The sequence below is a fragment of the Monodelphis domestica genome, chromosome 2 (genome assembly GCF_027887165.1).
Source record: "Monodelphis domestica isolate mMonDom1 chromosome 2, mMonDom1.pri, whole genome shotgun sequence".
NCBI lineage: Eukaryota > Metazoa > Chordata > Mammalia > Didelphimorphia > Didelphidae > Monodelphis > Monodelphis domestica.
The window spans coordinates 197,186,808-197,198,907 of NC_077228.1; the positions used below are offsets into that span (position 1 = coordinate 197,186,808).

At 47.1% G+C, this 12,100-nt stretch overlaps 3 protein-coding genes across 5 annotated transcripts in view; 1 reads left to right on the forward strand and 2 right to left on the reverse strand.

Annotated features, from left to right (window-relative positions):
- Nucleotides 1-1,354, reverse strand: part of GRB7 (growth factor receptor bound protein 7) — a 34,190-nt gene extending 32,836 nt beyond the window's left edge. For 2 of the 3 annotated variants that reach the window (XM_016430487.2, XM_007482304.3), the window contains exon 1: nt 985-1,354. The gene's annotated coding sequence lies outside the window, so the exon portion shown is untranslated. Of the gene's footprint in view, nt 1-845 lie in introns of all 3 variants that reach the window. The other variant, XM_016430488.2, reaches the window with a different exon arrangement.
- Nucleotides 1,355-5,887: 4,533 nt separating this feature from the next.
- On the forward strand, nt 5,888-9,441 carry MIEN1 (migration and invasion enhancer 1). Its single transcript, XM_001366273.4, has 4 exons — nt 5,888-6,166; nt 6,893-6,990; nt 8,614-8,690; nt 8,788-9,441. Exons 1-4 carry the CDS (start codon nt 5,925-5,927, stop codon nt 8,869-8,871), a joined length of 501 nt encoding a protein of 166 aa, XP_001366310.4. The 5' UTR covers nt 5,888-5,924; the 3' UTR covers nt 8,872-9,441.
- A 922-nt stretch (nt 9,442-10,363) lies between these two features.
- ERBB2 (erb-b2 receptor tyrosine kinase 2) overlaps nt 10,364-12,100 on the reverse strand; it is a 35,471-nt gene continuing 33,734 nt past the window's right edge. Inside the window, exons 26-27 of the mRNA XM_001370775.3 lie at nt 11,769-12,030; nt 10,364-11,368 (exon numbers count right to left, since the gene is read on the reverse strand). Coding sequence (XP_001370812.2) covers nt 11,016-11,368; nt 11,769-12,030 — 615 coding nt within the window. The 3' untranslated portion in view covers nt 10,364-11,015. The remainder of the gene's footprint in view (nt 11,369-11,768; nt 12,031-12,100) is intronic.

A 12,100-nucleotide genomic window follows, 5' to 3' on the forward strand; every position in this document is an offset into this window, starting at 1 on the left:
CTCTAGCAGGGACCTAGACACCTAGCCCCCACCATTTCTTGCCCTGAAGCTGGTGCATCTTTTTGGAGTTCCCCCATGTCCTCCACCCCCATTCTCCCACAGACTAGGGCTGGGTCAACAAGATCCTGGAGATTTAAGTTATTTTCCTGGAGAGCTGGAAGGGGGTGAGCAATGTTGTGCACATCTACCCCAGCCCACCAAGTGATGAAAGTTGAGTTAAGGAGAAAGAAGGAACAATTTCTCTCTCCCCAAAACTAATCCTAATCCAGAGTGCTCTAATCCCTTTATTGTGTCCCTAAATGGAGTTTTCAGGAAGCCCTTCTTCTAGACAGCTCTTGGGGAATCTCAGCGAGGAGCCTGCTCACAGTAGGTTTGCAGAGATGAGCAGAATTGGGGGCTGGCTGTGATGCTGTGCTTCCTTTAGGAAGGGAAGGGGTTGTCCAGGGAAAGCAGAAATCACCCAAATGAGAAAAGATTCCCCACTGAGGCCAAATTGCAGCCGACAAAATGCTGATGAATGTTCTCTCCACCAAGAAAGAGGGGAAAGATGGACAGAGAGGTGGGACACCAGGAGAGGAAGCCACAGGCAGGACAGAAACAAAGGAGGAAGGAGCGGGGCAGCCGGGCGCCCCAGGTCCCCGGCAGGTCAGAGGAGGACACTGAAAAGGGTGAGGAGCTTGGCCCCTCTCTGGATCCCGGGTGTGGATCCACACACTTGGCCGGGACCGTCCTTGGGAGGGAAGACGCACGTACGGGGCCCTGAGCCACCTGTGTCTTTCCTCCACCACCCCCACTCTGTACTCTTAGCAGGTTCCTTAGCCGTCCGACCTTCCCAGGCTCCTCACCCCTTCCTGGCATCCTGGGGACGGGGATGGCCTTACGATCATGCCCGCCTGCGAGGGGTCCCGGCACAGACAGCAGGTACAGAGACAGGGGCTAGAGTGGCTGCAGGTCGTCCTCTCGGATAGCTATTTGCCCTCCTACCTGGGAAGCCCCAGTATGAGAGGTCCAAACGCCTGGGGTCCAATGTCCGGCTCTGTCCGGTGACAGCTGAGGGTCCAGGACACCTGGCTCAGATTCCTGAGATTCTCTTTCCAGAAAACGTGCTAGGAGGGGGAAGGGGAGGTAGAGGGGTGGTAGAACCGGGAGGAAAGGCTAGAAAGGCGGTAAAGTGCCTGGGATTGGCAACGTGGAGGCGGGGCCAGGAGGAAGGAGGGAGGAGAAAGAAGAAAATACTCCTCCGGCCACCGGCGTAGGGAGTGTTTGTGCTATTCTAATCCCGGCCTTTGGGACCCAGGTGTCCCGGGAGGCTGGGGAGGGGAGGAGCTCGAGCGTCCACTCCCACTCCCACTAGAGGGGACCCCTAGGGTTTCGGCTCCCTGGAAGACTGTGGGGAGGAGCGTGCAGTTCCTTCCCCTCCCCAAGAACAGCCAACCAGCCCACAGGGGGTATGGGCTGGGGCATGGGTCCCACCCTCCACCCTCCCCACCCCTGGGGCAGAGGGCAGATTCTAAAGCAGTTTCACTTCTCGGTGGCTGACCCCCTTGACCTGTTCAGCCCTTGGTATAAACTTTGACTTTTCGTGATGCCTCGGCCCTTCTGGAGCTCTGGGCAGGGAGTCAGGAAGCCATGAGTTCAAATCCAGCCTCAAACACTTGGTGATGTGAACATAGGCAAAAGTTGCTTCACTTCTGGCTCTGTCACCTTGGCTCCTTAACTTTAAAATGAGGACAATGAGAGTATTTGCTTTCCAGAGTTATAATAAATACCCAATGAAATGGAGGTTGTTTAGCAAAATGCCTGGCACAGAGGTGCTTAATCAATGGATTTTTCCTCCCTTCTGTTCCAATATGGTTCTCTGAACCCCAGATTCTCCTCCTCACTGTGGCTGGAAATCACAAGATCCAGGTCCCTGTAGGACCTCCCCATCTCTAAGGCTCCTTCCATCTCTGATCTTCTATGAAGACACATGGTAGAGGCAGTGAAGTGGCTCAATGATTAGAGAGCCAGACCTGAAGACGGGAGGTCCTGGGCTTAAATCTGTCCACAGACTCTTCCCTAGATGGGTGACCCTGGACAAGTCACTTACCCCCCACTGCTTAGATCTTACCACTCTTCTGCCTTGGAATCAATAGTATCAATTCTAAGATGGAAGGTAAGTGTTTTTTGTTTGTTTGTTTTTAAAGAGCCAAGGACTCTCCAAAGTGGACAGCCTTTATCTGGGAAAGCTGCTTGGAGAGAGAATGTGCTCTCACTCTCTTAGTCCAATGGAAGGACAAAGTCAATGGAATTAACCAAAAGACAGTAAAGGAACCTTAGAAATGAGAAAGGAGACAGATTTGTTTCCAGTTTGAGTGTAAGCCCCTAGAAGTTGGGGACAGAGCCCATGCCTGATCCTGTATCACCTAGAACACCAAGTACAGGGCAGAAATGCAGATTGCCTTGGGACCAATACTTGTATTGATTCTAAGACTGAAGGTAAGGATTAAAAAAAAAGGACGCTGTCCCCTAATAGCTCCACCTCCCTCCCTAGTGTGGAAATATTCCTGGAACTAACACGTCTGTTTTCCATTAGTTACCTTACTATGTAGATGCACTGGACACTGAGTAAGCCTGATTCCAAAAAAGAGCCAATTGGGAGCCTGCCATGAGACGAAGGTCTTATTCATTCATTACCCAGACATCTTTGCTAAAGTCTTACTCACTTCAACTATATGTCCCTCAGTTTCCCCATCTGTAGAATGGGAGAATAGCCTCTCAGGGCCTTTCTATCTCTAAATCTATGACCCCACATTTGTATATCCAATTAACTCTAAGAATCCCCTTTATCTAACTCAATAAACATTTATTTGGCACCTACTATGCACTCACTACAAAATTAAAACAACATGACTAAGGCACTTATAGCTGGCTACCTGGTAATTCTGATTTCCTGCTCACTCCACCCCTATTTTCCTAGCAGGGGTCATATGGATTTTCCTTGTATCCTGCTTTCACCTCATTACATATGTTTTGGGGAGAGAACACCCCCCCATTATGATTTGTGAAAGCCTGGGCATCAACATCCCCCAGCAGTAGCAGTAGCCCTGTGGCTCCTAACTCCTCTGAAGGCTGCTGGTGCTGTGCCACCGTATTAAAAATAATTATCACATATCATCATCATCATCACCATCATCATCATCACTGCTGACACTGCTTCAGCATTTTAAAGTTTTCAAAGCACTTTCTATTATCTAATTTAATCTTCAAAACAAATCCTGTGATGTTTGCCCTTGGAGGCATTATTATCCCCATTTTACAGATAAGGAAATGCAAAAATGTGTTTTCAATTAAGAGTCTTCTCTCCTTTCCTATACAGAAGATAGGGGCGGTGCCTTCCTTTTTCTGAGTATTTGTGCGGCTCTGTAAGAGCAAGCAGTCCCAGGGGGCAATTAACTAGATGATGCAGTGGATGGAACACTGGGCCCAAGTCAGGAAAACTCATCTTCTGAGTTCAAAAACAGGCTCAGACTAGCCATGTGACTCTGGACATGTCACTTAATATTGTTTGGAAAAAAAAATAGCAATCAGTCCCTTTGGAACATAGGTCTAGAATTGGAAGAGGGCTCAAGGCTACCTATTTCAAGCTCCCTCATTTTATAGATGAGGAAACTCAGACCTATGGAAGTTTAGTGACTTGCCCAAATTGGACAGGCAGAAAGTATAGGCAGTAGGATTTGAACCCAGGCCCTCTGATTCCAGAATTCAGTCTCTTTTCACCATACCATGCCTCCTCCTTAATAGATGTTTGTTGCATTTGTTTTTCTAACAGGGCAACTGCTTGTTCTTCAAGCTATATAATTTGAGCATGACGCTTAGGAGAAAAACAACAGCACTGAGCACCAGGAAAATCTTGATATGGGGATTCCAGAGTACCTGGCACCCTCTCAGATTCAAATGAGCAGCTAGGTAGTGAAGTGGATAGAGTGCTGCTAACACAGGAGTCAGGAAGACTTCTTGAGTTCAAGTCTGGCTTCAGACACTTCCTGGCTGGGTGACCCAAGGCAAGTCACTTAACTTTGCTTGCCTCAGTTTCCTCATCCATCAAATGAGCTGGAGAAAGAAATGGATGGCAAACCACTCCTGTATCTTTGCAAAAACAAACGAACGAACAACAACAACTTCAAATGGGGTTATAAAAGCTAGACAGGACTGAACAATAAAAATATTCAAAAATTAGAGACTGTTTCTGTTATTGGGAGGATCCACAATAAACTAGAGAAACAAATACACACACACACACACACACACACACACACACACACACACACACCAATTCATAAGAGAACCATAAAAGCTGAAAAGAAACATGGGGCAGCTGAGTGTCTCAATGGATTGAGAGCCAGGCTTAGAGACTGGAGGTCAGGGATTCAAGTCTGGCCTCAGACACTTCCTAACTGGGTGACCCTGGCTAAGTCACTTAACCCCCATTGCCTAGCCTTTACTGCTCTTCTGTCTTGCAACTAATACACAGTATTGACTCTAAGATGAAAGATAGAGGTTTTTAAAAAAAAAGGAAAGAAAAGAGCACAGAAATCTTCTGATCCAACTCCTTGATTTTACAGAAAAGTAAACTGAGTCTCATGGAGATGAAAATACTTTTCCTCCAATTCAATAAGAAGTGATTAGATTCCTACTGTGTGTACAGAGTATCTTGCTAGACCCAAAAATAAAGACAGTTTAGATAAGACACAGTCCCTGCTCTCATGGAACATAACCTAAAAATGGAACAACATAAACTTCAACAACTCTATATTTGATCAGAACATTAGAGAAGGACAAAACAAAAAGCTGAGTGAGGTCTAACGGAGAAGACAGCACTTGTATACAAAGATGAAACAAGAAAGGATTTATGGAATGGATGTCATTAGAGCCTGGCTTTAATGCATGGAGAGTCATCAACTGACCTACAGAATAAGTAGCTAGCCTTGAAGACAGAAGACCTCGATGCGAGTCCTTCCTCCAAACTGACTATGTAGGCTTAAGTACAAGTGGAGGAGACATTAATCTGCACTGGCATGGTAGAGGGAATCTACTCACCCTGCTGTTCCTTGTACCAGTATAATCACAGGTTCAACCTCCTGTTCTTTTAAAATATCAGCAGACACTGATGCTGTGAGTAATTTGTGAGAAAGTGTGGCCCATATTTATGGGAGAATGTTTGTTGCTTTTAGAATGAGGTAGGTCAGGGGGTGGATACCTGGAGGTGGAGCAAGGGATGGAGTACTGAGTTTGGAATCAGATCTGAGTTCAAATCTGACTGCAGACACTTACTAGCTGGGTGACTCTGGGCAAGTCATTTAACCCTGTTGGCCACAGTTTCCTCATCTTCGAAATGAGCTGGAGAAGGAAATGACAAACCCTTCCAAGATCTTTGCCAAGAAAACCCCAAATGGGGTTTCAAAGAGTCGAATAAACTGAACAATAAAAAACCTCTCAGGGTTACACGCGAGTCTTAAATGAGATAACGTTTGTAAAACTCTTTAAAGCGTCACATAAATGCTACCTTTTATTAGTACTTTTCTTAGAATTAATTCCATTCCTTGTTCTTGCTTTGGGGAAAAAATGAAGGACAGATAGAATTTCAGTATAAGAGGGTCATGAAGGATGTCCAAGTTATAGAAAACAGCGTGAGCAAAGCATGGAGAGGGAAAATCCTGGGCTGGTAGTGGGAGCTGAGAGTGAAAGCAGGAAAGTGACAGGACTCCGGGCTGGGAAAGTAAAAAAACCCAGACTCAGAACCAGATCCCGACACCCCAAGCGCCGACTCACCGCAGCAGAGGGCGCAGCATCCCCGCTAACCATTCACAGCTCATGCCTGGCCCTGCCCCCTATCGGGCCCGCCTCCAAACCAGCCCCTCTTTCGACATGGCCCCGCCCCAGGCATGGCCGCGCGTGACGTGACCTGGCTCTACGTCACACCCGGAAGCGGCTCAGGTCTGTCTGCAGGCTTCGGCTTCTGTCGGTCAGTCTGCTTGTCTGGCTGGGCTGGGGTCGCCGGGCCAGTGTACAGGTGCAGAGTAGAGCTGAGCCGAGCCATGAGCGGGGAGTCAGGGGCCGAGCTCGTAGCGCCCCTTCCCGGGGAGGCTCTGCCCGGCAGCGGGGTCCGCATCGTGGTGGAGTACTGGTGAGGAGGGTACGGGGTAGGGGGGCCTCTCCTCCTGCCCCTCCTCCTGCTCCTCCTCTTTCCCCTCCCCCTCTTGCCTTTCCCCTTTCCCCCATCTTCTCCTCCTCCCCCTTCCCTTCTCTTTCCCGTCTCCTATTCCAACTCCTACTCCTGCCCTCCTCCTCTTTCCCTTCCCCCTCCTCCTTTTCTCTCTTCTCTTTCCCCTCCCCTTTTCTTCCCTTCATTTCTTTCCTTTATCTCCTCCATCTCTTCCCTCCCTTCTCCCTCCATCCTTCCCCCTCATTCCTCCTCCATTCATTCCTCTTCTCCCCTTCCTTCCTTCTCTTCCTTTATCTTTTCATCTCTTCCCTCATCCTTCTCTATTAATTCCCCTTCTTCTTTCATTCTTTCTTTTCTCCATCTCTCCATTCCTTCCCTTCATTCATAGCTTTTCTCTTTTCATTCTTCCCTGCTCTTTCTTTACTTTATCCTTCCTTTCCTTTTCTCTCCTCTGCCCTTTTTTCGTTTCTCCTCCCCTCCTTCCTCCTCCCTACATCTGTCTCCTCTATTTCCCCTCTCTTCCCCTTCTCCCATCTCCTCTCCCCTTATCTCTTTTCCCCTCCCATCATCTCCTCTCCTTTCATCTCTCCTTTCATGTTCCCTACCTTTCCTATATCTTCCTTCTTTTTCCTCTTCCTGCCTTTCCTTAAAAAAAAAAAAAAAGCTTGTAAATTTTTGCTTCTACAGTGAACCCTGTGGATTTGAGTCCACCTACCTGGAACTGGCAAGTGCTGTGAAGGAAGAGTATCCTGGAATCAAGATTGAATCTCGCCTTGGGGGCACTGGTGAGGAGCTTCTAGGGGGAAAGAGATGTGGAAGATTGTCCATGGGACTCTGGGGACAGAAGACATTGGGGACGGTACAGGAGTGGGGCTTGGGGCTATCCCTAAGGGAGATGATATATTGGAGAGGGTCTCTTCCAGGTCAATCCAACCAGCATTTAGGAAGTCCCTGCCAGATGTGAGGCACAAAGACAAAAGCAATCCAGACCTCTGCTCTCAAGGACCAAACAACAAAACCCAAATCCCCAGTTTTAATCCATGAGTTATTTCCTATCAGAAACCCTATATCTAGTTCAGTGATAGAGAGCCAGGTCTAGAAACAGAAGGTCTTAGGTTCAAAGCTGGCCTTAGATACTTCCTAGCTGAATGACCCTGGGCACATCACTTAACCCCCATTTCCTAGCCCTTACTGCTCTTCTGCCTTGAAACCAATACCCAGTATTGATTCTAAGAGGAAAGGTAAGGGTTTAAAATAACAACAAAAACAAGAAACTTTGTGCCACTTGGCAGGTGGGCAAAAAAATAACAACTTCTATAGTGGAAAAGTCAGTGACTACCTGGGAAACCTTAAGGTGAAGCTCTCAAAATTTAGCAAGACTGGGATATAGGTGACTGGAATTTTAAAAATTCAAGTTTATCAAGCCCTAAAATACTTTCATAGGCATTATGTCCTTTGATTCCCCATTCAGCCCCCTATGAGGGCTGAATATTGAGCCCCCTTTTATAGAAAAAAATAATGTTCAGAGATTAAGTGATTAAAGAGAACAATGCAAAATAATGAAACGGTTACTCGTGTCCATTAGATACCTTAGTTCATATCTGACCACTCTTGCTTTGTGACCTTGGGCAAATCATTTAATCTCTTAGTGGCCATTTGGCCCCTCTGTAAAAATGAAGAGTTTGGACATTGAGCTACAAGATCCCTTACAGCTTCTTATGGTAAGGCATTTTTCCCAGGCATACATCTAATTCAATTCAGTAAGCATTTATTAAGTGCCTACTCAGTGCCAGGCCCTATGCTAAGTGCTGGGGATACAAAGGGGCATAAATAGTCCCTGCCTTCTAGGAGTTTACAATCCAGGTGTGGAGACAACATGCACACAAATACATACAAAGCAAACTATATATAGGATAAATCAGTAATAATTAACAGAAAGAATATACTAGAATTAAGAGGGGTTGGGAAAGGCTTCCTGGGATTTTAATTAGAATTTAAAGGAAATCAGGTAGGTCAGTAATCTGAGTAGAGTAGGGAGAGTATTCCAGGCATGGAAAAAATGGAAAAAATATCCAGAATTGAGAGATGAGTGTCTTGTTCCTAGAACAACCAGTAGGCTCTCATGTATTTTATAAATATATATTATCATATGCATTATTATAATATACTATTATATATATACCCACATACTCTAAAAGTCTCTTTTGCCCTTCTTGAAGTTGGATTGGCTTTAGTAAGTAGATGGCTAAAAGGAAACAGAAGCCAACAGTGGAAATTCAGGACACATTCGGAGCCCAAGTTGTCTGAAGAATGATGTTGTAAGGTTGGGGTTGGGGAGGGAAGCCTGACAGTTTTTCCCAACTCTGAATCTCTGACCCCTCGAACTGTTTTTCTTTTCTCCCCATTAGGAGCCTTTGAGATTGAGATCAATGGGCAGTTGGTATTTTCCAAACTGGAGAATGGAGGATTTCCCTATGAAAAGGATGTGAGTAGGCACAAGAATGGGCCTAGGCTTGAGGGAAGGGGGCAATAGGTTTGTCATCCCACACTCTCTCACAAATTTCCCCTGTCTCTTCCCCCAGCTCATTGAGGCTATTCGAAGAGCCAGTAGTGGAGAACCTCTGGAAAAGATCACCAATAGCCGCCCTCCCTGTGTTATCCTGTGACCTTGCAAGGGTTCTAGTTCCTTCCTATGTCGGGGCTTCTTCCCTATGCCCCTCCATCCTGGATGCCCATTCCTTTTGGGGATCCACTCCACTTTACAAAGTCTTCCCTCATTGGAGATTAGGATGAGAGACCCCATCTCATTGACCCCAACACCCCTCTGGGTTCACCCCAACACCCCTCTGGGTCTTGTCACCTCTCTCCCTACCCCCTCTGCGCTGAGAGATTCCAGCCAACTTCTTGGTGAAGCCAGGGGGCAAGAGCTTTGGAGAGTCCAGGTATAAGCCTGGCTGCTACCTCCTTAAAGAGAGGATGGGTCAGCCCAAGCTCAGGATAGGGGGGACAACCCCCCCTGCCACCCCAACCCCCAGGGTTTCATAGAAACTTCACATCTACAAATGCGTGCACAATACACACATGGTGCCTCAGAGATACCTGTACCCTCCCTTGCCTGGCAGTGCCAATGAGATGCCACCAAACCTAATTTATTTCCCATATACATACACAAAAAACACATCCCCTTACTCTTGGGAAATACCAATTGTTGGCAATAAAGTGTCACTGCTACTCTCTCCCCTCTGTGGTATATTCCGCTTGAGGTGTGGGATAATGGCTGGGTTCTCTCTGGTTGGGCTCTTAGCTCAGGAAGACATTCAGTTGGAAGGAAAAGGAGGGGAAGAAGGGAAGGAGAGAAAAATGGATGCATAGGATGCTGAGCTTAAGTATCCTTCCCTATCTCATTCCTTCTCCAACACACACACACTCACTCTGTTTCTCTCTGCCTCTCTCTCTTTCCCCTTCTCTCTCTCCCCCTCTCTCTTCCTCTCTCCTACCCTCCTCTCTACCAGAGAATTGGAATTTGTAACTAGAAACAAACTTAGTAGAGGTCATTGTATCCTTTCCCATTGTATCTGAAGGCTCCTTCACCAGCTCACAAGGTTCAGGGTTTCTCCTGTACTTGGAGATCCCCAGGGAAGGAATTTCTTCCCTTTCTGAAGCTTTAGCAGCAGTACTTGTTATTTATTGGTCTGGGCCTGTGATTTCATCAGGTTCCCATGTGGAACCTTCCTCCCTCATTTCAGTTGAGCCCTAATTTATAGTCTCTAAGAGGTGCTTGAGAGTTTAGAGTAACTTGCCTAAGGTTATGTAGGTAGTATGTGTCAGACATAAAGCTTGAAAGTCAGTTCTTCCAGACTCTACTTCTCTCTTTGCTAAGCCACTCTACTATTTCTCATATCTAAACAATCTAGCTTGCTGCATGTAAACAGAACCTTGAGGCCTCAGGATTCATCTTAGAGAAGGGATTTCAAATCCCATTGTTCACCCCTTCCCAACCCCCGTCACTGGTGTTCAAGAAACACCCACTTTTTGTCAGGACCCTGCCACCCAACTCTAGCTCCCTGGTGTGGAAGAACAGGGCCAGAGTGATACAAATAAGCTGTGAGGGTGAAGTGAATGAAATGTGCATTGAGATCCCTAGACATAAGCAGGAGCTCAGGTGTTCTCCAAAATATATTTACAGAGAAGATGAGTATATCTCTTCCACACATTCCTTTCATCATTAAAAAAAAAAGTTTAAAAAATCAAAAGAAACAATGTACAAGTTATTCAGGGATCTGAAGCTCCTCCCCCAGACTACCATCCTTATCCCTGCCTTGATTGTCCATTTGAAGCAGAAACAAATCAGTTAGGTGCTTAGTTTGTGGAGATGAAAGAACATTATCTCTGAGTACATGTTCTCTTTTCATCCCCTTGGACATCTTCTCTGGTGCCTGAAAGTTCCAGTGGGACCCCCAGTTGTGGGAGGCAGGAGGGGGAGCAGAAGACTGAGGTATGGGTCCAGTGGAGAAGGCTGACCACATGCCCCTGAATTGCAGTTCCATTTCAAACCAAGATTCCAGTCTAGGCATCTGGGAGATCAGAAACCAATAAATATAGCCCAAGCAAGGAGCTGGGAACCTTAGAGCTGCCTAAAAGGAAGGGAAGGGACAATGTGACAGTGGCTACCCAGACTCCTTTATCTGTTGTCAGACAATCCCTTTTCATTGGCCAGATAAGTCTGAGGGGCATTCAGGAAGAGTCTTTGTTTTTTCCCACCATGGTTAAGTGCAATGCAGAGTTTCTGGGGATCTTGGCATCTGGCCCTTCACACAGTCATATCCAAACCCAGGTACTCAGGGTTCTCAGCTGTGGGGGTCCCTGCAAAACCATTTGGGGCAGCCCCTCGATCAGGGGGATCCTGGTTCCAGTAGTAAAGGTTGTCAAAGGCTGGACTGAAGGCAGTTGGGGAAAGATGAAGGGGACCCCCTCCATGGGGGGCCAAGTACTCAGGGTTCTCCACAGCTGCACCAAAGGTAAATGTGTCCTTCACCATTCCATTCTTCCCTGGAGGAGGCAACTTGGGGTGTTCCAGGGTGGAGCTGGATAGGTGAGAAGGAGTCAGAGGCCCCTCCAGAGGTGAAGGGGGTGGGAGGTGTACCTCTGGCTGGTTTACATATTCTGAAATGTTGGAGAAAAAAAGATGCTGGGTGTCAGGAAAATTAATTCACACATCCCAACCACCCAATCTTTCTCTCTAGGGAAGTACTTAGTCCCAGCCTTGGGGAGCTTCTTCTCCCTGTAGAACTCCTAGCTCAAACCCTTGAAGAAGAAACCCAGGAGCTCAGTGGATAGAAAGCCCAGGCCTAGGGATAGGAGGTCCTGGGTTCAAGGCTGGCCTCAGACCCTCCTAGCTATGTGATCCAGGGCAAGTCCCTTAACCCCATTTGCCTAGCCCTTACCATTCTTCTGCCTTGGAACCAAGACAGTATCAATTCCCAGAGAGAAGAGAAGGATTTTTATTTTTTGTTTTTTTTTTTCCCAGCCCAGAATTTTGGCAATCAGGTCATAGTGTCCATACCAGGCAGAGGGCCACAGGCAGGTGGGGCAACATAGCCATCCATCTCAGGGGACAGTGGTCTTGTGGGATCTTCACTGTAGCGCTGTAGGGGACTGAGATCTCGAGGGGGGAGTCCCTGTAGTGCCTTAGGGCTCCCTCCAGGAGACCTCCAGGGGTCCTCCCCATCAAACACATCTGAACCAGTCCCTTCCCAGGGTTCTGATGAAGCCTGGGGAGGGTCATCTTCTGAGCCTTCCAGTCCTCCTGGGAGCTCCCCACCACTCTGAAGGCAAGAATAGGAAGTCATTATAAGAGTATGAATCAAGATCACCATGTGAGGAGGCAAATCATTT

What these genes read in the sequence shown, in the direction of transcription:
- MIEN1 (XM_001366273.4), top strand. Translation starts at nt 5,925, where the DNA reads ATGGCCGCGCGTGACGTGACCTGGCTCTACGTCACACCCGGAAGCGGC. An exon ending in CGCATCGTGGTGGAGTACTG is followed by an intron (nt 6,167 to 6,892) that starts GTGAGGAGGGTA and finishes TTGCTTCTACAG; the next exon opens with TGAACCCTGTGGATTTGAGT. An exon ending in ATCTCGCCTTGGGGGCACTG is followed by an intron (nt 6,991 to 8,613) that starts GTGAGGAGCTTC and finishes TCTCCCCATTAG; the next exon opens with GAGCCTTTGAGATTGAGATC.